A 25,974-nucleotide genomic window follows, 5' to 3' on the forward strand; every position below is an offset into this window, starting at 1 on the left:
ACAAGTCTCAGCTAATATGAATAGTTTAAAATCCCAGTACCAAAATATAATTTTTCAGATGATAGCAAATATAAACAGTGCGAAGCTTCTTTTAGAAGTACATCATATGAAGCAGTGAGAAGCAGAGGGATGTAAGTGGCATATGCAAGTTTTGAATAAAATGACTTTAAAGATAACGTCCAAAGTGGACTAACATTGATTTTTTTTTTTAAGTCATGCTGTACAGCAGCACCTTCCAGGGTTAGGGTTGCCAACCTTGGAGAAACAATTTGACAAGCATCTGTAGCAGGGTTGGCAATATTTTGGACACAACAGTAAAAACCACGGTTTTTACCGTCCTGTCCAAAACTACATTTTTTGAGAAACTATTTTGTGAGAAAATATCAAAAACAGAACAAAATGCATCAAAGTTATGTTTTATATTGAATATTCATTCAATGGTGAACATTCAAATATAAAAATATATGTAACTGAATGATATAGCTAATTCTAATCTAGTTACATAGAAGTTGAATTCATCATTAAACATTCCAAATTGTACGCATTTTCTTTGTTTCATAATAGTAACCAAACTTTTTGGCATTTATGCACGTGTGCAAAAGAAAGTGTTCAAAATATAGTTCAATAATTGACTGAAATGCAATAAATAGTTACAGAAAGTATATTATATTAAAATATGAATTTAAAAAAAACAAGTTTTAAAATTTTAGTGAATGTATTTAATCAATTTAGTATTCTTTAATCTATCGTAAAAAAAAAGAGTTAAAATATCATGTAAAACTTGAACGCAAAAACCATTAAAAAAATATTCTTTATTTTTTTCCACCAAAACATTACATTCAATAACATTTTTCTGAGTTATAAATTGAACTGAAACTAGTTGTCTTGGTAGTGCAGTGAATTTCTTTTCATAACTCTACCAACTGTTACTAAGAAAGTTTTTGCATAATCGAGTTATGGGCAATTTGTTTTAAGTAAAATATTTATTAATGAACCTTTCAGAGAAAATACAAATACTCATTAAAACTTATTATTATTTATGCATTATTAATATTGCAGTAAATATGAGTTGGTTTGATTACACTTTTAGCTTTAGCATACTTTGACAGATTAGGGTACTTTTGGTCGGTAAAAACCTCCTGTTCTGTCTAAAACTCAACCCCGATCTGTAGTGAATTTGAGGAGTAGCTAGGTATTTTGCATAAAATTCAACAAAAAGCTAACTTTAAATCTCAAAAACACTTATCTAAAATTATTTTTGAGCTATAATAATCATTTTAAACACTAGCATAAAAATAATTATTTTTTACTTAAGACAGTTTTAAGCACTATGTCATGCCTCATGCTTTTGAACGCTCGAGTGTGAAATGCGGAGCAAAATAACTTTTTTTGCAGAGCTACGGAGTTTTGTAATCTCACTGCCTCATATGGAAGTTCAAAATTTAATTTAGCTAAAGTATGAAAACAATAATAAAAATTAAGTTTAACATTGATAGAATCGTTGGTGAACATGATGAAAATTGTGTATGAAAGAACCTAACAAAACACCTAGGAGAATTACTAAAAGTAGGTACAGCAAACTTAAAAAACACTGAATATTTCACGTTTTTTGAAAATCTTTGATCGAAAGAAGACATACTTTATTTTAAGTAAATCTTAGAAATGATAGTTTAATAGCATAATCCAGCCTTCACATTCCCCATAAATAGTGGGAAAAAAATTACTTTGGCGAGTTTTCCTCAAAGCAAAAATCCTGACTTACTTGTAGCATTCCCCAAAAATTGTAGGATTTATTACTTCCAAACAAGGTTAGGTTTATAAACATGATGGAAATACAATACCAGTTTCAACTAAAAAACTCCAATCGTTCAAATTTGCTTGCGAACAAAAGCTTACTGAAAAAAAAACATACAAATTATAAACTAGCAATAGCTGTCATAAATCCTGCTGAAATTTTATATGGGTAATTGGTTGGTCTAAACTTGATAAGAATTAAAAGTAAAATGTGAAATGACAAGTTTAAAATCTGATTTCAATGCATACTGAAAAATTTTTGTTTTCCCCCCTTTTCTTCTTTAAAAATTCAAACTAGCATATACTTTTGACGTAGCCCAAATGCATTAATTTAGCTTACATGCTAAATGGGGTGTATATATAAGATTTTCAAAGTGCATGATATTCTTTTTTACTTCCTTTTACAAAAAAGGAAGTATTGTATTCGCGAAAAAATTTTCACTCAAAAATCGCCCTTAATTTCCATTTTGCTCACCCCCAAATGAATGCTGAGTTTTTTTTTTCGATTCGACCACATGCGGAAAAGTGCCTAAGAATGTATAGACACGCGAAATATCCATTTTGACCATCACCGAGGTAATTACAACGACTTTTCTCGTGACGTCTGTATGTATGTGCGTATGTATCTCGCATAACTCAAAAATGGTATGTCCTAGAAAGTTGAAATTTGGTACATAGACTCGTAGTGGGGTCTAGTTGTGCACCTCCTATTTTGGTTGCATTCGGGTGTTTCTAAAGGGGTCTTTTGCACCTTTTTGGGGGGAAATCATTGTTAATTTCGATGCAAACTCAAGTGGTGTTATAATTTGGCGGTCACTTGGCGATATATCGCCAGTCTTTTGGTTGCCAAGTTTTGTCGCCAACTTGGCGAAAAATTTGGCGATTTTTTTTTTTTTAAATCTGCTTTCAATGTGGCCATTGCTAGTGATATTTAAAGAGTTAGAGAGAGAATCCCATTAAAATTGCAATAATAGGGAAATAGCATTAAATTGGTGTAAAAGGAAGTCATGTGATGCACACATCAGCTCGTTAATGTTATTTTCACAATGATTTACTATCTAGTCAGTCCAAATAACTTAAAAGTATTTATAATTAATGCACTTATTAAAAAAAAAACAATCATTTTTTCCTCTAACTGCTTTTTGCCAAATATTAAATACATTTAAGTATTATCTATGAATACCTATTTGACCCCTAAAAGTGAATTGAAAATGAATATTTACCTTGAAAGCAAATAAGAGGGAAAGTAATTATTCTGCTGCTGAATACTTTATATAAAACAATTCAATAAAACTTGGGAAATATGATAGGTTGTGGTTACTAAGATATGGTAAACATTTTTGACTAGAGGTTTAAGAGTTTACACTGCGAAAAACTGTTACTACTCAAAAACCTGACAACCCAGCTTTAAAAAATCCTATTTATGAAGTTTATTAATAAAAATAAAAATGTTGTACTCAAAAACTCACATTATTTCTTGATGTTAGCTCCTATATATCCTTATACACCCTTTGACAGGCAGCTATAAAAAAAACATAAGAATAAACAACAGGACATGCTATATTTGCTAATACATTTAACCAGAGCTCAAAGTAAAGTCAACAAACAAGAATACTATTTTGAAATTGTCGACTAAAATTATTTTATAGAAATATAACCAGTTTTAAAATTGGAGACAAATATTATTAATGGAGCTAATATTCTGAATAATAAAAACAAGTTATTGCTAGAAGCTAAACTAAGTTACAGTTAAGCTATATATGCAAAAACAGTTTTGTTTAATTTAAATTCCGAAATAAAGTCATATGAAACACATGAAATCATCTGGCAATCCAAAGGCAAAAAAGAAATTATTCAAGCAAACTTTGTTTCGATAAAGGTAAAAAATCCTGCAATAATTATCAGAATAATCATTCTGCGTAGGTATATTTCAAGCCTCGTGTTAAACACAAAAGTTATGTTTTTTCCTTTTTTTGTATAGAGACCTCAAAGAAATGTTTTTAAATTTTAAACCATTTGTTTAAAACAGCTTCTCAAATTTTCATTAGTTGTAGGGAGGAAAGGGACACATGGGAACAATTTTTTACATTTCTTTATTTTTCAAAAAAATATTATCAATTTCGCAGCACCAAAATATCTCCAAGATTAAATAGGTAATCTTTTCTTTGTGTCATGTACTTTTTAAAGAATGTTTTTAATTGCTTATATGTGCCCTTCTTAGGGAGAACATATAAACAGGACTAGGACACATATGAAAATGATGAAAAAATGCAGGACATGCATCATATTTTAAAGAACAATATAACGATTTGCAATAATGAAGTTTGACTAAACAAATTAAAATATGTTTTCCCAAGTAAAAGAAAACGATGAAATTACATAAAACAGCTGCTCAAATGAAGAAGTTTCGACCAGAGAATCATAAATCTCATTGTTCTAAATGTTTGTCCAAGTGATCGAGTAATGGGACTGCTATTATTTGAGATTTTTTCAAGATTAATGTTATGTAAAACATGCCATGTTCACAAGTATCCCCCCCCCTCCCCAAGTGTACATAACCATATTTCACCAGAGCAAAATTTGAAGTTCCTATCAAAAAACTGAAAGGGACCCTGATTACAAAAATGGCAGTGTTTTATTTCGTGCAAAATTTATACTGAACGAAATATACACGAATATTTTGAAAATTGGGATTGATGACAGGAGTCCGGTAAGGAAAACACATTCATTTGAAATGCTTATAATCAATATTTCACAAAAGATCATACATTTAATTTACTGCATTTTAATTTGATGTGAAATATTCCTTCAATGAGAAGAACAAATTGTATATTCGTAGTTATTCTGTCTAGAAGTTTTTACTAAAAAAAAAAAAGGTACGATTGATCCAGGGTGCGGGGCAGCCGTGAGCTAAGGCAAGCCACTTCTCGGTTTTATCGCCTGGCACCTGTCCCCCCATTTAGCTTGTTAAATTTGTCTACTGCCATTCCAAGCCGGGCCCCTTCAAAGGATGGGTCGCTAGTTTCCGACTAAGCTGACATGGCCTCTCGTCGGCATTGCCAGGGTGGTAAAATGGATAAATTTAATAGGTATTCAAGAAAAGACCAAAGAGGAATACAATTCGCAACGAATTAACAAAATTATGAATTTTATTTTAATATATAGATTGAAGCAAAAGTAACGCTTTAGTGATACATTGAATATTCAGTTGGTATTCAGTACACTGCCTATTCAGCAGACAAACCGAATCTTCAAAATACAAAAGAGTCTTAAAAGTTCTGTGTTCTGCTCTACTTGAGGTGGTTAATGTTTTTAGTTACATTTTTAGTTAGAATGAAATGATTTTCATTAACATCTGAAAATTGAAATATTTTGCTACGTTGTAATCCGAGGAGGCATGAGCCCCAACTACATCTGATTTTCGAGACTCTACGGTGCTTAAAATAAATTTAACAAGAGTAAAAGTTAAAGTAGAATTTTAACAAATTTAAATATACAAAAATAGGTCAGGGCTACAAAATTCTTAAAAATTTTAACATGCCCTGCTGGGCACGTTTGTCAAAAAAAGAAAAAAAAAAACCTTTCGGAATAAAAATTTTAAATGCCCAGTTTTTTTTTATTTTATTTTATAATAATAAAAATATTTTAATTTTTCGTATACAAATACAAATACAAAAGTGACGACCAGCAACAGGCTCTGGGCCCAGCTATACATTAATCAGACAAAAAATTACACCTGAGTCAAGAACTGTTTCAATATAAAACGTAAAATAAAAGTTAAAACAAATAGTAGGGGAATGTGGGGCAAAGCGAAATGGTTAAGATGACTGAGCTTTTTCAAAATGAACAAATAGGAAATTTGTTTTGAAAATTACAATATATAAAGAAATAACATTACACATAAAATAAAACTTGCGTTACAACATTATTTTTTATTATTGGCAGTAAAATTTAGCCTTCGAGAAAAAGTAGAAGTTTTTCACGTTTTTTTTCTCATGGGACAAAGTGAAAAATTAAATATTTTCTATTTGATTGTGAGAAATTTTTTCGAACAAAATAATGATCAAATAAATAATAATTCACTAAATGAAAAGATAATGAAACAGTAAACTAATAAATAAATTAATTTAATTATTGATACAAAGAAAATAAAGGAGTGAATAAAATAAAGAGTGAATGCATAAGAAAATAAGTGGAAGAGTGAATTAATAAGTGAATTATTAAATTAAGGAAAAATTAGTTAATTATACGTAAGTGATTTGGTAAATGATTGAATAAGTAAATGAAATGAATTATTTCACTTTGCCCCGCATGCACTTGACTAATTGTGAAAAATATTAAAAGTACAAATGAGCTGAATATTAATTAAATAAATACTGCAAAGAATATTCGGAGTTCCCAATTAATATTTGAAATGTTAATTACAAGAACTTTATGATTTAATAACAAGAAAATAATTTTCGACTTACAACAAAACATTAGAATTTGAGTATCAATTTTGGAAAATTGCTTGTATTATCATTTGCTTTGATTTTTAGAGGTCTTTTTTTCTTGACTGGAATAGACTATGTAGTATATGACCATAGTACAAAAAAATTCAAACTGCTACTTTGTAATATTATCACCCACTTAATTTTAATGCAAGAGAACATTCTCAGATGGTCAGATGTTAAGTTATCAGTTATGCAAACTTGCAGATAAACAAAGTTTCCCATTAACTAGACTTATTGATTTGCTTTTGTTTTAGGAATGATTTTCATTTTATTTGCATGAAGTAATCAACCATTAATTTGAAGAAAGGATTCAATGCCAACACAACGTAAAAAAACCGACTAAGGTTATATTTGAGATCGAGTTTGAAACTTTATTTTGGCCTTTTAAGACATCGACAGTCGATCGAATTAAAACATACGGTTTGATGAAATCTGTCACATAAAAATTGTTATCAACTGTATTTAAGCCATTCTGTATGCATATATTCAAATTTATTCATAAACATCAAGTTTAAAAAGCTTAACATTGAGCTTGAAACATGTGCTACGCTACAAAGAAATGCTTTGACGCGAATCGTGATAGTAAAAAAATATAAACACCAGTGCATTCTTCTGAAGTACAATTTAAAGACAATTGCATTTGAATAAATATTAAACTGATAAATACCTTTTCTCTGCTGTTCCAACGTGCAGCTTACTTCGTCAATCCATCATGGCTCCCTGCTTCGATTGCTTCTCCGTGTTTGGCGCCGAACCGCAGACTACATACTACCGCGCATGCGCTGGGTGTCCGGATTGAAGCAAGTGTCCATCAAACAAGCGTTTGCAAGAGTAGTTTACGGTGGTGCCCCCCAACTTGCTGAAAGTCTGCCGCAAACCAGTCACGTCAAGTTTGACACAACAAGATAATATCAAGAAAAAATCAAACTTGCCGCAAGTGAGCATGCTATCTGGGATTTTGTCAAACTGGCATCTGGAGTGAGAAGCAATAACAGATTTATTTGATTTCCTCTTACTATGTATGAAACTAATGTTTCTTAATAGACACCATCTGTAGTTTAAGTGCTTGTGACTAATAATTAGAAATTTGTCATACGCTCTAATGCAATAAAAAGCCCTTCATAAAACCAGTTCCAATAGTTTTTCCTGCCTTTTTTGAGACTCACTCAACACAAGAGAAAATACTTACTATCCTTTGCTTTTTAATGAACTCAGCATTCCAAGCTCAAGGGAGCGAGAAAAAATTGTGAGAAGCATGCATTGTAAGATTATGTTTTTCAATACTTTGATACTGATATTGTTCCACTAAAGCCCTAGATTAGTGGTTGTCAGTCAACCAATGGGTGACCATTTCAATGAAAATTTCTATCAAAAAATCAAGTATTATTCCAAAAAAGTGAAGACCATATGTTTCTTTATTTAACAATTCATATTGTATATCGTGCTGTGACAACAGCCTTCCAATCTTTAGTGCATCCGCCGAACCCACCTTGGCAATGTAATTCAGAGAAAACTCACTTAAGGCTATTTATTTTTGTGCTAAATATATATTTTTTAAAAAAATAGATTCTGAAAGTCAGAAGAGGCTACCATTTTTTGTGATTCTTGTAGCCAATGGCTTACAGGGCTCATAGTGGGTGGAAAAAAATATATAGGAGTTTAAAAGGAAAAATATAGGAGGTTGATAGCAAAATATATAGGAGTTTGATAACAAAAGATATAGGAATTTTAAAGGGAAAATAAAGGAGTTTGGTATAAAAACATATAGGAATTTCAAAAAGTATAGCATCTAATATGTTTGGAGCACCGTGCAAAAAAAAAAAAGAACGCCAGTATCAGTAAAAATTCTATAGTGCATGAAGTCATAGCAATTTGAAGAGTCACAAATGTGAGAGCAAATGAATTTTTGTACTCGCAGTTGCTTATATGAATCATGTTTGTTAAAGACAATTTTGATTCAATTAAGCAAAATTATGTGTGCGTGTTTTTCTTTTTTTTTTTAACGAGAATCCACATACAATTTCAGAGAATTTTATTAAATTCTGGTCAAACGATATATTATTAGAAGTATACCGCACACTCAAAATATCCATTCTTTGATTATTTAAAAAAATATTATCACAAAACAGTATGAAAAAGCAATTACAAAATTCAGATTTTAACTTAAGTGCTTCGAAAAATGCATCTCTCATTGATTGCTGAAACTAGATAATAATTAATTTGGACATTCTTTTTTCAATGTCATAAATCTACCCATAGTCCTCGGTATTGGTACCTCATTGCTTCAATGCTAACATTACCAATGAAAAGTCAACTCCATGTCTCTCTCGTCTCACTGGTTCTGTTGGACGTATAAGAAAATTGTTACAAAAAGTGTGCAACACTTTGCCTCCCCTTTGTTTCACTATTTACAGGGGGGAAAAAACATAATTAATGGACATGTTTGATTCAAATATTCTGTAATTTTTTAATGTTAAAACTGGATTTTGTTTCATTTTTGAGAAATTAATTCATAAATGGCTGATTTAATTACCAGGTGCTCACCCCATAACTTACAGTTAATGTGTGTATATATACATATGTACACATATTATATAAAGGGTGAATTTGACTTAATCTGTCAAACAAAAAGGGTTGTTAGAAGAGCCCAAGTGGAGCCAAGAACCATCCATTATCCTCTCCAATTTATACCTGTAACCGAGTAGATAAAAAAAATGAGCCAAAAAAAAAAAAAAAATCTGAGATGAAGACCGATTTTTGAAACATTTGAAGTACTCAAAGTTAAATTGTTGCCAAAATTTGAAAATGCATTTTCAAAAACAATCATTTAAGCTACAACCGGTCATTTATACTACATGTAAGATTATATGTGACAAAATTAAAAGCTTTCAAAATCTTTACATCAGTACACTTAAAGTTAACATGTTATACTATTAAAATTACAAAGTAAAATCATTAATTGAAAACAAATTAAAATTGGCAAGTAAAACCATCTATATTTTGTATATTTCATAAAAATAATTAAATAGAAGTTGAGTACATATGCCAACATTAAAGATTTAAGAGTGCACAGTGCAAGGGAGAAAGAAGAAAAAAATGGATCAAAGGTTTTTGGATTTTTGGGTAGCATTTAACATCCAATGAAAAAAATATAGGAGTTAGTGAGAAAATATAGGAAATATAGGAGAATATCTGACAAATTGTGAAAATATAGGAAATATAGGAGATATAGGAGGACTATGAGCCCTGTGGCTACTAGTCGACCAGGGGTGCCCACAGGGGGAGAGGGGTATGGCACAAGTTGAGCCATCTCAATTTGGGGGGGAGGGACAGATTTTTTAAATTTTTTTATTTAAATTTATTTATTGATTTATTTTTAACTTAAATTATTTATTTGATTTCATTCTGTTTATATTTTATTTCAATTATTTATTTAGTTTGTGTGTATGTTATTGGCTTTGCACAGAACTTTTCTGTAATATTAATAATAACAATTCAATTTTTTTTTTTACATATTTGAAATAAAAATAATTAAATAAAAAATATTTAAAAAATAAAATAAAAAAGAAAGCTAAAAAAAAACGTAATTTTTTCTTTTTTTTTCTTTTTTTTGAAGGGGGGGGGGTGTATTTGCGCCTTTCTGCAGTTGAAGCTCATAGGAACGACCCCTGTTGTCCTAACGAAATCAGTCACTATAACGAGAGGTCGTTATAACATATTGCATGATATTTAGTCATTTTTTTAAAATGCAAGATTGATTTCTCAAAGTTATGCTTTGTTTTAATAACAGTGGTGGCTTGTGGAAGGGGACAAGAGGGCCCGGGCTCTGGCCAACAGAAAATAGTTTATAACTTTTATCTATTTTGTGCACACCTGCTTGAGATTAAAAAAATGGATTGTACCGTATTGTCCTGCGTATAATCTGCGGATTATCTGCTACAGAAGTTAAGATATTAACCCTTCAAGCGGCCGTGACGTAAAATTCCTTCACCCAGCGATGTATTAAAGAGCGACCGTGTCGAAAAATTTGGCCTTGAATATTCTGCTTCGAGAACAGCTGCGTAGTAAAATTCTATGGAAGAATATTCATGGCGAAATTTTTCGACACGGCCGCTCTTCGATACATCGCTGGGTGAAGGAATTTTACGTCACGGCCGCTTGAAGGGTTAATGAGGTGCGGATTGTCTGTGGGCGTTCCCCCTATGCGTTGGTGTTCCCCTTAACACCAACGCATTGAACTTCAATATTTGCAGCAGGATTCGCAGAGACAGTTATCCTGCCTGTATGTTGTTTATTTTACATAGCTTGAATTATCTGACATAATTCAGGCTATGTAAAATAAACATACAGTAAAAAAAAGAGGCCTTCATTTGCACAAGATTTGACCTTTTGCTTCTTTCTTGACTCTTTGTCCTCAAGTAATTAGCGTACTATAATGACAATCTAGAGAAGAAATCATAAATTTCCTAGATTATTTTTTTTAGTTTTGAAAAAACTAAAAAAAATAATCTTAATGATGCTAGGGAAAATCTCAATTCCTTTTAAAAACAAATATTTGAATTAAGATTTTTCAATAGTTACAGCTAATTGGTCGGCTAGATCCCCCCCCCCCCCCCCCCGCCCCGTTGAAAAACATTACGGAACATCTAAACTTTCATTTCCAGATCTTCAATTTCGCAAATTTACTAGTTATTAAAAGAATTAAAATAAATATAAAAATAAACTAATTCAAAGTAATTATTTATTAAAGGATTAACAATAAAATTAATCCCAACTTAAGCGAGGGATGCATTCCAAGACTCCTTGTGTAAATCGAAATTTCGTGTGGTGGGAAGGGATATGCATATGAGGCAGCAAGAAGCAAAGGGATGCAAGTGGACATTTTGAAATTTTGAGTAAAATGCTTTTAAAGATCGAATCCTAGGTAGGCTTTCATTGAAATTTTTTTCTAAATCAAGCTGTATGCCGGAACCTACCAGGGCTACTAGTACTATATCTTGCCCCAAGATAGAGGAGGGGTTCACCTACCATTTGTACTGGTTATCTCCACATTTTTAATTTTGCCACTTGCATCCCTTTACTTCTCACTGCCTCATATGATGTTTTTTATTACATTGCCACTTATTTTAGACACTTTTAAACAGCTTTCAAAATTTTTTACACCATTTTAAACTGTATATTACCGTTTTTTACATAAAAACTGAATTTTTACCTTTTTTTTAAGTTGCATTATTCAACATAAAATTCTGTTACGATGCTCAAATCAATGGGAGATAGACACATAAAATAAAACCGTACGGTATGTACATAATAAAGCGCTGCACTATAATAGTACTGTGCAGTAGATACAATTATAGTTACATTTATAACAAAAATTTAAGATGACAATTTATGTTGTGCAATTAGATAGTTATTCTGATATATTTCTAAATACAGTTGCTTCGCATTGTTGTGCAATTAGATAGTTATTCTGATATATTTCTAAATACAGTTGCTTCGCATTTACTTTTTAACATTTTCTATCAATTGAAACACCCCTCTTTCACTGTGTCTATAATCTACAATACAAGAACAGATTCTAATTTCATACAGTTTGCATTTTGCTTAGACATTACTCTGTGAGCTTCATATGAAAAATAAGTTCTGAACTTATACGGATTGTCTTTTCTTGACTTTTAAATGTACTTTTTGACTTTCAATACACACACTAACAAAGCGATGTTTAGACTAGTGGGGGTGTTTGCGCAGTCATTAATGCTAAAAGGATGAAAATACATTCACGAAGTCTAAATTTAGTAATTAAAAACGATGCCGACATTTAGCACCACATTCCCCTTCTAAATACAGTAAAACCCCTCTAATGCGGACACTAACGGGACAATACTTTTTGTCCACAATAGAGAGGTGTCCACAGAACAGGGGTTTAATAATGCTATTTGCATTGGAACTGGGGGTTAAAAAACTGTCCGCATAAGAGGGGTGTCCGTTAGGAGGGGTTTTACTGTATTTTCGTGTTGCGAGAAGAAACTCATTTTAGCTTTAAAACTTGTTGCTCATGAAAAAAACTCACGTTATAGCCATTTTGCACAAGTTGAATCCCGTAGTAGCGGGAGTCGACTGTACTATTAAAATTTTAGATGAATATTGCTTTTTGAATTTTATTTATTTTGAAAAGCCTGGGGGTGAAAATGCCTTCCTTGCATTCCTTTACCGGTGCTGAAAGGGAGACGTACCGCAGTGCAAGAAAATGTACTGGACATAAATGGGAGAATAATAATTTTCGTGATGTATTTTGCAGCTTTTCCTTATCTGGTTAATTAAATTTTATTTTTGAAAGTCAGGGGGTGAAAGTGCACCATCCTGCCGACAATCATGGACATAAACATAAGATTAATATATTTTGTGATTTACCTTTAATTTCATTAATTGAATACAAAAAAAATAATGTAATAAAATTTAAGTATTAAAAAAATTTCTTTTTTCCCCTTCAAAAACAAGGGGAGGGGGTGCACCCATGATCTGGCCCCCTCACGTTTTTAAGGCAAGAGCCACCACTGTTTACCAAAGAGTAAAAAAACTAATGAAATAATAAAATAATTTATTAAAAAATTTCTCAATTTCTTTCTTTTTTTTAAAATTTTATGATTGAACACTGTCCATAAATTACACATAACTTTACGTTTAGCGACAAAACGCATTGAAGATAACAGAGAGAAATAAATTGGTTATTTTTAAAATTAGTTATCAATCTTTTTAAATTTTTCTTTTCTTTTGAAATTTTCCAAGTGTATTTTCTCCTCTTACAGACATTGTAAAAGTTTCCTGCTTTTGAAAACTTTTTCAAAAAAATATAATTTGAAATGTCTACGGTTTGTGTGTGGTTTTCATCATCAGACCCCAAAGTGGTTTTTTGGCGGAAAAAAGTAGGAAATAAGAAATCAAAAATTTTAAAAGTAGGAAAAAATAGGAAGAGATAGGACTACACACACGTCAAGAGGAAACATTTAGTGTAAACTTTATTTCTAATGTAAAATAAACTAACAGTATTTTCGATTTAAAACTGTCCCAAAAATAAACTAACAGTACTTTTGAAGTATTTAAGTGATTTAATGAAAGACCGAGTCGCAAAAGCAAAACGAAAGAAACAAGCTGACAATCATCAGTATAAAAAATAAACTGGTGGAAACAAAGATATTATTTACAAAAATATGAAAGTAAAATCCAAACAACGAAACACCTTTCAACAATACAGTAATAAAAATTGTTAATGTGAAAGAATAAATTGCAATATAGCAATCACAAAAAAAGAAGAAAAAACAGTAATAATAATAATAAAACTCATATTTTGGTGCAATAAAACCATTTTTGGAAAAGATTTGTTCTGTCAAAAACGAAAACATTCCTTTGAGAGCTTCCATTTATCATTTCAAAATACTAACACATTCAGCTCCTGTTGTCATAAACTATGATACAAAAAGCGAAGCAAATATCAAATTAGTTTTAGTTAAAAATAATCAGCAGTTGACATGCATTCTTCTTGCATAAACAGGGGCAGATCTTTGAATTTGAAAAAAAAAAAAGGGAAAAAGACAAAATATGCAGAATTAAAATAAATTTGTTCTTAAATGTGGGACATAAAATTTATAATAAAATAATTAAACTAAATAAATAACAAAATAAGTAAACTAAAGGGTTCGCATTATGTTATGTATTTTTAGCATTCAACATAAATTTTTGTTTCAGGCAATTCATTTACGTGGGTCAGTGAGGTCAATCCCTGGCTTTGGAAAATTGATGCTTAACTATACAAGTATGTGCGGTTTTTGTTGTTTTCAGATAAAATTTGCATTCAGTATACATCTTCGCTAGCCACCCCCGGGGGAAAATCAAAATGACGAGCCAGTTTTAATTTTAATCAAACAATAATAACGAATACTGTTTTATTGGTTTGATGATTTTATACCTCCTTGTTCCAAAATTTTTGTCACCGAAAAAATAAAGGAAAAATCCATGTATGGTAAACATAACATTTTTATTACAGACAAAGATCAGTTATTGTCCATTTTTCACAAGAAGGCACTTCGCCACGCCTCCTTGAACGCAGAGTTCCATTTGACACGGGGGGTGATCAGTAAGCAATTCACGCGCTTCTGAAGGAAACAACCAGACAGCCTTAATTTGGGCGTGCATTTTAATGTGCAAAAAAGTCTTGGTGGCCATTACATCACTTGCTTTACTTGTCTGTTGTCATTTTGGTTATTCTTGCATTTTAAAAACTGCTGCTTTTACAACAAAATGCTATGATCCGAATATACCTTCTGCCGAAAATAGCGAAATAGAATTATCGGATCCCACGTGACAAGGGAGGAGTCAAGTGCCTTCTCGTGGAAAATGAACAATACTAATGTTTCTCTGTGCATAAAAGAGAAGGCATGTAGTTTCCCTCTCAATCCTCACCATGCAACAAAAATATTCATTCGGAAATTGTTCACAAAATTGAGAGTAAGGGGGGAGCTTCTGGCATCAAATGCCTGCATATATCTGTTTCTCTCTCTCCTCCTTTTGATCAGGCCCCCTGAGTACAGTAACTTACAGTAGATACGCCACATCGGTATAATTGCCGCACCCCGAAAAGAGTAAGTCTGTCAAAAAAATTTAAAATGTTCAGAAATGCTGCATTGCCACATGCAGCACATAAAAATGATGAGCTACTCCTCGATATTTAATGATATATCAGAGTAGAAAATATCCATTAAAAAGAAGAAAAAATATACAGTACATATTTGCTTGTGACTCTATCCCGCAACTTTTAAAAATGTGAAGAAATAAAAACGAAATTTTGCATTGAAATTGATTTCCGATTTTTCTCCGAAAATCGGGAACGTTTTGCCCATCTAGGTTTTGCTGTGTTTTCTTTTTTCTCTCTTTTTTTTTTGCAAATACACGCTTTTCAAGGAAAGAAAATTAAATTTTATAAATTTTGTAATCATGCTTATGATTTAAAATGCCCGATAATCATATTTATGTATGAAAAAAGTCAGTTTTATTTTTGAAGTAGTCTGTTTTTGCGAATTTGTTATCTGTCGCTTTTATTTTGTACTACCATCCATAAAATATGTACATTGTACAGGTTTTTCATTTTTGTTTCCTTATATTCTTTTTAAGGTTTTACATTGCTTTTCTGTTTAAATAGAGCTCAACTTCACTTCTAATTATTTATACAAAAAAATTGGCGAATAGGAAATTCGGCTTTTCCTGCACTTTTTGAACAGTCAACCAATTACTTTAATTAAAGCTTCTAATTGACGGGTAAATAATGTATAATTGCATCAGAATGTGCCAGTATTTATTTATTTATTGTTTTGTTGAAACAGTAGGACTGAAGTGGGGGCGATGAAAAGAAAAGTCGATCATAAACGCCGCAGCAGCAAAAAAGTCACTTGCGAAAATTTAACTTTTAAACATGCAGACGCTGCAGCATTCCTTAGTAATAACTGTTGTCAGTCAATGAAAAGCTCAGGATCCGCTTGTTTCTTTTGCTTTTCAAAATTGAAACATGCAGAAAATTATTGGTGCGGCATTGTGAAAATAAAGAATCAGTGCACAATTAGAAGCGCTATACTAAAAAAAGAAAAAGTAGGAAAAAAAATGAAAAAGTAGGAAAATAAGGAGAGAGCTCTAAAAAGTAGGAAAAATAGGAACTCTTTGGGGTCTGCATCGTTTATTTAACCCAAGACCAACAAATAATTCCTTTCAATGGAAATATTTTACCTTTAGAAACATAAAGCGTTTTACTATTAATTTTCAAATAGTTAGTCCTGATAACATTTTAAAAATTGAAACTTAGTTTTGGACATTATAATGGTATAAACGGTTCAGTTTGGACGCTCTAATGGAAGTTAAAATAGCATGGCATCTATGGAATAGAGAATGGGAATTTATGTACTGGTCGCTATAACGGAAGGGTCATAGTAATAGGAGGTCGTTCTATAGAGTGTTGACTGTATTCAGAATTCCTTGTTTTATTTCCAACTACAGTGAAACCTTTGTAAGTTGACCACTTGCGGTTCTGTGCCTGAAAATAGAGGTCAACTTAGATAGGTGGTCAACTTACAAGGCTTTACAGGTTTTACTGTATAAGGTCAAGGTCAAAACCCAGTTTCCTACTTTTAAAAGCACTTTATTATCACAATCTATAGCTAGGGTAAACCAAACCTGAAAACTATGCAGATCCTAATTATAGCATTACAACGCTGCCAGGTTAGGTTTGCCTTAACTATAGCTAACTATGTTTATAAATAAGTATTTAAATGCAAAGGTTATAGAGTGAATTTTATTAAAATATTAACATTATAATTTTTTATTACTCTTTATCATTTTAACTTTTATTTCTTGAAAATAACTGTCATCATGGAAGTAGTGTTACTGGGAAAGGAAAAAAAACTAATGAAATATAAAAACCAAATACATTAGCATTATTTCTCTATCACTTCATCAAACCAATGAGGCATATTTTTAAATATTGTGTTTTGTTCAAAAACAGAAATAATGCACCAAAAATAGGTTGATGTTGATAACAAGTAACTCACCTCATGATATGCTCAACTAAAATGCTATGAAGTATCGTCTCGCTAGCATATTGGTTGGTAATGCGAAGCACATTAACTCCATCAATATTTGTGATTGCAAAATTGGCACCATGTTCTAATAAAAGTTTGGCAATTCTAGGTTGTCTATTTTTGCAAGCCTATGGGAGACAAAAATATCAAATTATAATACGCTTCTCTCCTCCATTTGTCTGAGTCGTAAAGCAATACATGCATTTAATTCATATAAACTGATGCTTTATTTCTTTTTACGAAATCATTAGACTTATCTCTCAGCAAATTGTTGCCTCAGCATAACACTGAGACATCTAATCCCAGGAATAACATTAAGAAATGCTACTGTTACTCTGAGGTGACAAAATACAAATACAATACTCTGGGCCCAGCTAGGCTGGTCCAAGTCAGTTTATTAGTCCCCAACAAGGGCGCCCATATAGGGGGGCAAGGGGGGGGGGTCGAGCCTCTCCTTTGAAATTAGAACTTCCTTGCTTTTGGTACTTTTTTCGTTGCAAAAATGTAAAAACATTTATTCTCCAGCCATTAATGAATAAGTTATTAAAAATGAAATACTTTAATGACTCTAATCTGTCCTGAAATCGGTTTCCATGCAGAAAATACCCTCCTAACCCATGGAGAAAATATCTGAGCCCCCCCCCCCCCTTACAATTTTGCATATGGGCACCCTTGGTTCCTAATGAAGATTTAAAAGCTATCTTTAAAAGCCTCTTTTAAAGCTATCCACCCACTTGCTAATTTCTGCCTCTTCCAGTAAGCTGTTCCAAGCGCCCACCTCCCTACAGAAGTAGTAATTTATTTATAATTTCCAAGTTAGCTTGAGCCTTGAATGGCTTAAAAACAATGACCTCTCATCCTGCTTTCCGTGCAAAAATTTAATCCGTTAACATCTTTCATTTTGATAAATTTAATCATGTCCTCCTCTGACTCTCCTCTACTCCATGCTATACATATTAAGGCTTTTAAGTCTGGTATCATAATCTAAATCTGTGAGTCCCCTTACTAATCTAGTAGCCCATCTTTGTTTAAACCCTTTCCAATACAGAAATATCTTTCCCGAGATTGAGACCAAAACTAAACAGCATACTCCAAATGTGGGGAAATAAATGTAACCACACTGGCTATAAATGGAAAAATATGCTTGAACTGACAGTAGGACAGAAAATGGCAGACGTAACAGGAGATACGAACCAAATATATAGCTTTGCACAGCACAGTAAAAACAGGAAACACACCATTAATAAAGTATAAATTAGCAAATAAATTGCAGACACTTGTTTCGAGGTTTCAAGGAACCAATGCAAAAAAATTGCGAGCTTCTCGATGTAAAGTCATTGAAAAATGACAGAATTTCATCCAGAATGACTTTTCATCTAAATAAGCTTTTCTTTCTTTCTTTCTTGAGGATTTTACATCCAGAAGCTCAAAACTGTTTGCATTGAAAAAGGGGCTACTTGAAATTCCGAAACTTGAGACAGTAATTGCAAATTTATCAATGTTGTGTTTCCTATTGTTACACAATAATACAAGATAGACTTGCAGTAAAAACTGAAAATACAAGCTCGGGTTTTATATTAATAGATTGGAAAAAATAAATTATAAAAAAGCTTTCACTTTACTTATCCGTACAATCTTTTTTTATTATGCTAATTTTTTCTAATAATATTTAAGCAACACATCTAATTTCAGTGTAATCAGGATAATGAGAATAAAAATTTAGCACTTTTTAAAATTTTGTCATTAGTTGCACATTTTCTTGTAAATGAAAGTCAAAATAAACTATGGACAGTTAGAAAACATTTAACATTTTTGAGTTTTTCTTAAAACAAATAATTCCTCATATCACTTTATTCTAAAGTAGTAAATGGATTTGATAGTTTCTTACAAGACAAACTTAAAGTCAAGTTATAAATTAATGGTAATAATCATCTAATAAGCAAAACTGATTTTAAAGATGAAGTGGAACAGTAATAGTGTCCAATTAATGTCAATTAATCTTTAATATTCATAAAATATGATTTTTAGTTTCATAACTATTTGAGCAAAAGAAAAACATAATTAAAAATCATTTAGTGTCATACAAATTTATATGCATTCTTACACATTTACTTTTTTTTCATTTTCACAGTAATCTGTAAAAAATGTAACTTAATTTTGTTGAAACTTTTAAAAGAATAGAACTAAGAGTACATTACTTAAGCCCAAAGTTTGAAATTATGTGTTTCAGAAACAACATAAAGCGTTTGGTTTCCCTCACTACGAATGCTATTAAAGTTGTAAACTACAATTCGATTAAATTGAACTGTTTCTCAGAACTAAGAACATAAAGCTCAAAGAAAATATTCGTACTAATAGTTAACTTATATACATACACTCAAAAAAGCATATGAAACAGACAAAACACTCAACTGATTGTAATATTGTTTAAATACTTTGAAAAACCAAACTAAGAAAAATTCAAAACTCAGTTTAGTTTTTCAGAAGAAAAAAAAAAGAACATCATTTGCATAAATTCTTACCAGCATCAAAGCAGTTTCTCCTTGATTATTTTGTTTGTCTTTATGAGCATTTGCTTTCAATAAAATTTTTGCCACATTGTATAGGCCCTATAAAACACAGCCATTATTAAACAGCAACACAATTTTCATGACTATAATTGCATAAGAATGCATTAAAAAAAACTTACCATCTTAGCTGCAAACATCAAAGCAGTAGTACCATCCTCCTGAGAAAAGTTAACTACATATTGATTGCTGCAGAGTCTGTCAATTTTGTCCAACTCATCATTTACAGCAGCATCCAAAAGAGAAGAAAACATTTTTCTAGATGAAGTGTCAGTGTGACTTTTGTAACTTTCCTTCCTTTCAGAATTGCTTCCATGTTTATGAGCAGAATAAATACCCTGGAAATCAAAGCATAAAAAAGATTAAAACTTTTCAATACCTCGTTAAAGTTTTGGGGGGGGGAAAAACTTCACTCTTTTAAAATAAAGAGGAAATTGAATTAAAGTTAAAAATATTAGGTACAAGCTCTTAGGAAATAGGTGATCTACCCCTCATTTAATCTCATTACTCAAGAGATAGCACAACAGATGTCAAAAATGCCGTGAGCAGGTAAAGGGCAGTAACTGCAAACTTTTAATTTTTTCCTTTTTTTTCATGATTTTTTTTTCATCTATTGTTTGTTAGCTTTATTGTACAAGCTTGCTCATTTGGTTTCCGCTGAAAAAAAGGATGTGAAAAAAACGTCCCATTCCAGCATTTCCCTATTGTTGTATTGAATCCAACACACAATTCTTCAAATATCTTGAAAACTGATTTCTGCAGATACTGCTGTTTACCTGCACGCAGCAGATCAGCTCTTGATATGTGGTGCTATCATGAAGTAACTAGATTATTTCAACTTTTTGAAAGGGGTAATAGATTGTCTATTGAGAGAATACCAAATATTGTTGCTGAAAATAAAGATATAAAAACTTTGAATTTAGGTTTTAACAACTTCAGCTTCTTTACCTACATTTGTGAAAAATAAATTTTACTAGCATCATATAATTAGCATCATACTGATGTTTTTTTTAAGAATAACCAATTTTTCCAACAGCATGACAGTATCATAATTGCAGCAAACTTGTCACCAAATGTTTTCCATTTTTAAGTGTTTTCATCAATTATATAGAACCGAAAAATTGCGCAAGGGATAAAATTACAACTTCCCTTTCAAAAGTTTTGGCATTTGGTGTGTTTCAGCTCATTAATTCTAATCCTAACCCTAAGCAATAAAAGATACAAAACACACAATAAATTTTCATGGTCAGTACAGAATGTTTTTTCTTTTTTAAATTACAGCTGGTTACAAACTTAAGACAAGCTTAACTTAAGCTTGTTAAGACAAGCTTAACAAGCTTAACTTAAGACATCTTTTAAAAAATCAGATTTTTTTAAAAGACAGACTTGAATGAAATTAGGGGGGGGGGGGTGATGTTAATAAAGTATCACAAAATGCAAAACTTTTTAAACTCAAAACTGACGCTCTTTCAGTAGCTATTCTACTACTTAATAGTTTTGCAATCTCCATCAAAACAACAATACTTTGAACCAACCGATTACTTCTTGACATTCTTCAAAAGTTTTAAAATTAAATAACATCTTGATTAATAGTTCTACTTAGTTAAACACATACAGTATATGCATTTACGGCATAGCAATGTTCTTATATGTATGCAATCTTTTGTCCCCAATGCTAACATACTTAAAAGATAACCTTTTGAGGGAAAAAATGCACATGGCATTTCAAAATTATAAAATATAAATCTTGGCTTTGAAAGGTAGAAAGAAGAGAAGAAAAGGCATTGATAAATTTTCCAGAACAATAGAGAATAACATATTAGAACACCATTTAATAAAATATTGATTCAAGAAAAAAGAAGAATCTTACCTAACAGACACTGAAAGATACTTTTATGTTAATTTTTTCTTTAAACAAATTATTTGCTAAAATAATAAAATTCACCTTTTTTTGTTAGCAAACAAATAAATCATTCTCTTTTGATGCTATGCTCAAAAAGTCAATTTTGATATGATTTTTTGAAAATAAATATTTATCAAAAATGTTCAACAAATAAACTAAACTGCAAAAAATAATTTAATTTTTAAAATCTTACTAAAAATTTTCGTCAGGTTAAGGAATCTCATACTTCCTGACTATCCTATCAATTTGCTAATACTTGCTGAATTCACTTCTGATTTTTCTGTCCTTGGTGAAATAATTTCTAGTTGTTGAATAAAATAAGCTTGAATAATTTCTAACGGGTTGAAGTTAATTTTGTAAGATACATTAGTGCGAAATAAAATAATTACCTTAGCTTTATCATGGATGCTTATTTTACACATAAGGGGTTGATTCTTCCTTTCTGGTTTTTCATCGCACGAGTCTTTAGACAACCTTTTGTGAACCTCTTTACTTCTAGAGCTGGACGAAACCATATCTGAATCCATCTTTGGTCCACTGAAATTGGTAACGTACTCAGGCTGCATAAAGCCTCTCTGATCATCCTTAATTAATAATTCTTGCAATATATTGGAATTGCTTTGGCTAGCTTCAATGCTGTAACTCTCAATTCCAGCACTCTTAAAATCTGCTATTCTTCGTCGATTCTCATCCAGAGTACGTTTCCTATGGACTCTGTTTTTGCGCCTCCTGTAATCTCGCAAAACATCGTATTTTTTCCTCTTTTTTATGTGCATACTTATGGGTTTCACTTTCAAAGTAGATTTGTATGTCAAACTTTCACTGTTAGTCCTATTGCATGGTTTCCTTTTTAACACAACTTTAGGGCACAAAGGAGGCAGATTATCTTTCTGCCCAACTTCAGTTGATTTTCCATTTTCTCCGTGAGTAAAAGTTCTCGATGCCCTTTCTTTAACTTTGCTGTACATATCTTGATCTGAAACGCTTATTTTACCTTCATTAAAATCTCTCCAGAAGGTATCCTTTAAATTTTGAGCAGGTTTAACTTCAGTTGCTTGCCATGTAGTGCCAGTTGAAAATCGACTGGATTCATACATAATCTATAAAAAGTTTTTAAAAAATTAATATTTCAGCTTACTTCATTATTATTTTTTAACATTTTAAAGACACATACTAGAGGCACAGGCAGCTGTAATGATATTCTCAAAATTACCATTTTTGTAATAACTGTTTTTAAATTAAGCCCCTCAAAGAAAATATAATGGTAATCCGAGGATTTACTGATATATATCTGATATTTATTTTGAAAGTATCATAATATTTTAATATTTATTTTTTCAACTAACGCACTTTCAATATAAAAAGAATAATAATCATAGTAATATTATTCATTTATTATTGAAAATAACCAAAAAAGTTATGTACTATATTTTTATGATGCATTAATACATAATTAATATAACAAAGCAACATAATATTCCTTTTTTTGCTCGTATTTTATATCCATAAAATTATTAGTTATGTAACAATTTTAGTTCACATTAAAAGCACCTAATTATTAAACATTGCTCAGAAAAAAAAAAAAAAATCTTACACGACTGTGCACCGAATAATGCATATTATTTATTTCTGAATCATATAACTTTAAAAGTAGCCAACAAAAGAAAAATGAGTAAAACAGCTAATGCTAATTAATTCCATAAAAATTGATAGAAATCAAATTGAAATATTAGATACAAATAAAGAAAGAAACCTTAATTTTAAGTTTACATATTGTAATTATGATACAAGAAAATAAAGAGTGATTTGAGGATGCATTTACTATTTTGAAGATTTGAGTTTTTGCTAATTGAAAATGTTGGATATATATCAAAATATCCGATATATATCAAAATACATGAAATACACCGCCAGCTCAGTCATTTCCAGCCGTCGACTGGAAATGACCGAGCTGGCGGTGAATTTCATGTATTTCTCCTTTAGCCCTGGCTAATGCACGGTAATTTACTGAATATATATCAAAATATCATGATATTTTCGTACTCTGAGTGATCCTGAATTTTAGAGGTAAAACAAAACTACAAGCAATGCCTTTCTTGTAATAGAATCAGGCTTTTAAATTTATTTTATTTTAATAAAATCAAAAGTTTTATTCATTCCTCTCAGATACTAGACTAGCATAAAAAGCTTGAAAAAATTCACAAAAACTATTTACAAAATTGATAACAAAATTAATTACAAAATTACATGATTTATGACTAGGAAAGTTAATGATACTCCTAGTGAAAAACCTATACTTTAAAAACGCAAACTAATAGACATTTCTCTAACACATGTTTTAAAAATAAAACATAATAAGAAGAATCAAAATATTTATTATTGCGTACAGAAACATAATTACTTACTTAATATTAGGGCAGTTCTCAAAAGGTGGGAACAAAAAAGTTAACTTTGAGCAATTTCAAAAATTTTCGAATTTGACATCAATTTTGATTTTATTCTATAGTATGCATACCTAGAACACAATATATGAACATGAAAAGACAGCAGGTATTTGTAAAAATTGTTAATTAGCAAATTAAATCAGCAATCTGTAGGTAACAGATTTTGGACATTGTTTTCCTGTAGGTAACGGATTTTGGACATCATCATAACGTAAGTTTCACCATTTTTGACAATTGTTAATCTGATTTTTAACTTTTCCAATGAAAATTTTATTTACTACTTTTTAAATTTTGCAATTTAATAATAAAGAGGATATTAATGAAATACTTGAATGGCTATACATGCTGCTCCTTACATTTAATAAAGTTTTGGAATGATTTTGAAGAAATTGATGCAAGGTTAAAAAAAAGCTTCAAATTAAAAATAATACAATTGTAAAAAGTGACATCAGTTTTAATAATGAATATTTTTTCTAATGTCATAAGAATTAAAATGATGTCCAAAAAAATTATTGAAGAAAGAAATTCGTATTTCTATTTGGAGATCGTTAAATTATGTTTCCAAAAGAAAGAAGAGAAAAAGAATTCTAAAATAATAAAAGCGGAAAAAAAAAAAAAAATTGCTAGCGCAGGTGATAAAGTCGCCAAAACTGGTACAGCTGACGATAAACTACATTTGTCAAATTGGAATTCCCCTCTGGTAACCTTTAGCTTATCGTATACTGTGTTGTCGCTAACGGAGGTTTGCTCGGCAATTTTAGCGCAAAATGGCTTTCGGTTCGATCATAAGCAGCCATGTTTCTACTGTAATTTATGTATTGTTCAATGTGTAACATATTAATTATGCAGAATACCAATGGATTAAAGAAGATAACATTATAATAACGTTTTTTATTGAGGTTAGAAGACAGTAGATCATCAAAAATTATGAATAAATGGACAGAATTATTGGTGTCAAGATCGTAACGCCATTTGGACATCTCACATGTACGTTTAAAAAAAATATTTTTCTTCTAAGATACTGCATAAAAGCTTATGAAAACACTTTTAAACAATTAAAAATTGATTCTGAGGCTCGATAAACACCTTTAAAATGAAAACATCATATACTTAGTTCTCAAAAAATAGCATTGTAAAGATCGTAAATTTTGGACATGCATCAAATTTCAAACTTACTATTTTCTAAAATCGTTTACAAAGTGAATAATCTGTCTTTACTTTTGTTATTTGTGTAAAATATTAACAAAAAATTATTCAGAGTAAGATTCATACCTTTAAATTTTTTTTGAAACGTATGGAAATAATTTTAAAAAATTTTTCTTTAATGGTACATTTGCTCAGTTAACGTTTTGGTATGTCCAAAATTGCGCCTTTTAGCAAAGAAAATATTTTTTTAAGGGCATTTAAAGAGCTTTTTTTCCATAATTTATGTCAATTCTTGTCTCTATACAGTATTATAATTTAACTCAAAAATTTTTGAGTTAATTAAAATGAAAGTTATTTGGTGTTGAAGCTTCAAAGTTGAGGTCTGTGTTTGCTCCCACCTTTTGAGAACTGCCCATTACTTAGTTAATGAAAAACTTTAATAAACACATTGTTAAACACGATTAAATTAATACAAATTTCCATTTTTTTTTTTAAGTTTTAACATTTCTCAAATTTATAGACTTACTAAATCTTTAGAATCCGGAATAAAAGACTGGCATCTAAATGACTTTTTATTTCTTTTTTTATCATGACGGTCTTTCATTTTTTCTTCAAGTTCCAGAATCATATCTTTACATGACAAGAGATTTTCTTCGGGTTCTAAAGTGTCACTTTCACGTCCATAGCCACGCCATCTTACTCTGTACAATTTCTTACCCTATATTTAAATATTTCAAAAATTAATATTTTACTTGTCAATTTCAAAAGGTATATTAAAATACTGTAAAACATGTGCATAATTAAAAGAAGACAAAACATTGAATAAGATTGAAAAAATAAGGCATTTTTGAAATTTTGAGGAAGAAAAAATGACAGTTATATCCTTACTTACCAGGAAACCATAGGATTGAATCAGAATGAAATAAATCAAATAAGTAACAACAAACACAGCAACACATGTTTCTGGATGCTTCAATTATTTGCCCTCGCATTAAATTTGAAAATTAG

General features: G+C 30.7%; 1 protein-coding gene across 1 annotated transcript in view; it reads right to left on the minus strand.

Annotated features, from left to right (window-relative positions):
- LOC129227723 (M-phase phosphoprotein 8-like) overlaps positions 1–25,974 on the minus strand; it is a 42,507-nt gene that overhangs the window by 14,704 nt on the left and 1,829 nt on the right. The window contains exons 2-6 of the mRNA XM_054862326.1: positions 25,493–25,684; positions 21,766–22,476; positions 19,596–19,811; positions 19,429–19,515; positions 16,877–17,034 (exon numbers count right to left, since the gene is read on the minus strand). Of these exons, the coding sequence (XP_054718301.1) occupies positions 16,877–17,034; positions 19,429–19,515; positions 19,596–19,811; positions 21,766–22,476; positions 25,493–25,684 (1,364 nt within the window). The remainder of the gene's footprint in view (positions 1–16,876; positions 17,035–19,428; positions 19,516–19,595; positions 19,812–21,765; positions 22,477–25,492; positions 25,685–25,974) is intronic.

This window comes from Uloborus diversus, chromosome 8 (genome assembly GCF_026930045.1).
Source record: "Uloborus diversus isolate 005 chromosome 8, Udiv.v.3.1, whole genome shotgun sequence".
NCBI classification, from domain to species: domain Eukaryota; kingdom Metazoa; phylum Arthropoda; class Arachnida; order Araneae; family Uloboridae; genus Uloborus; species Uloborus diversus.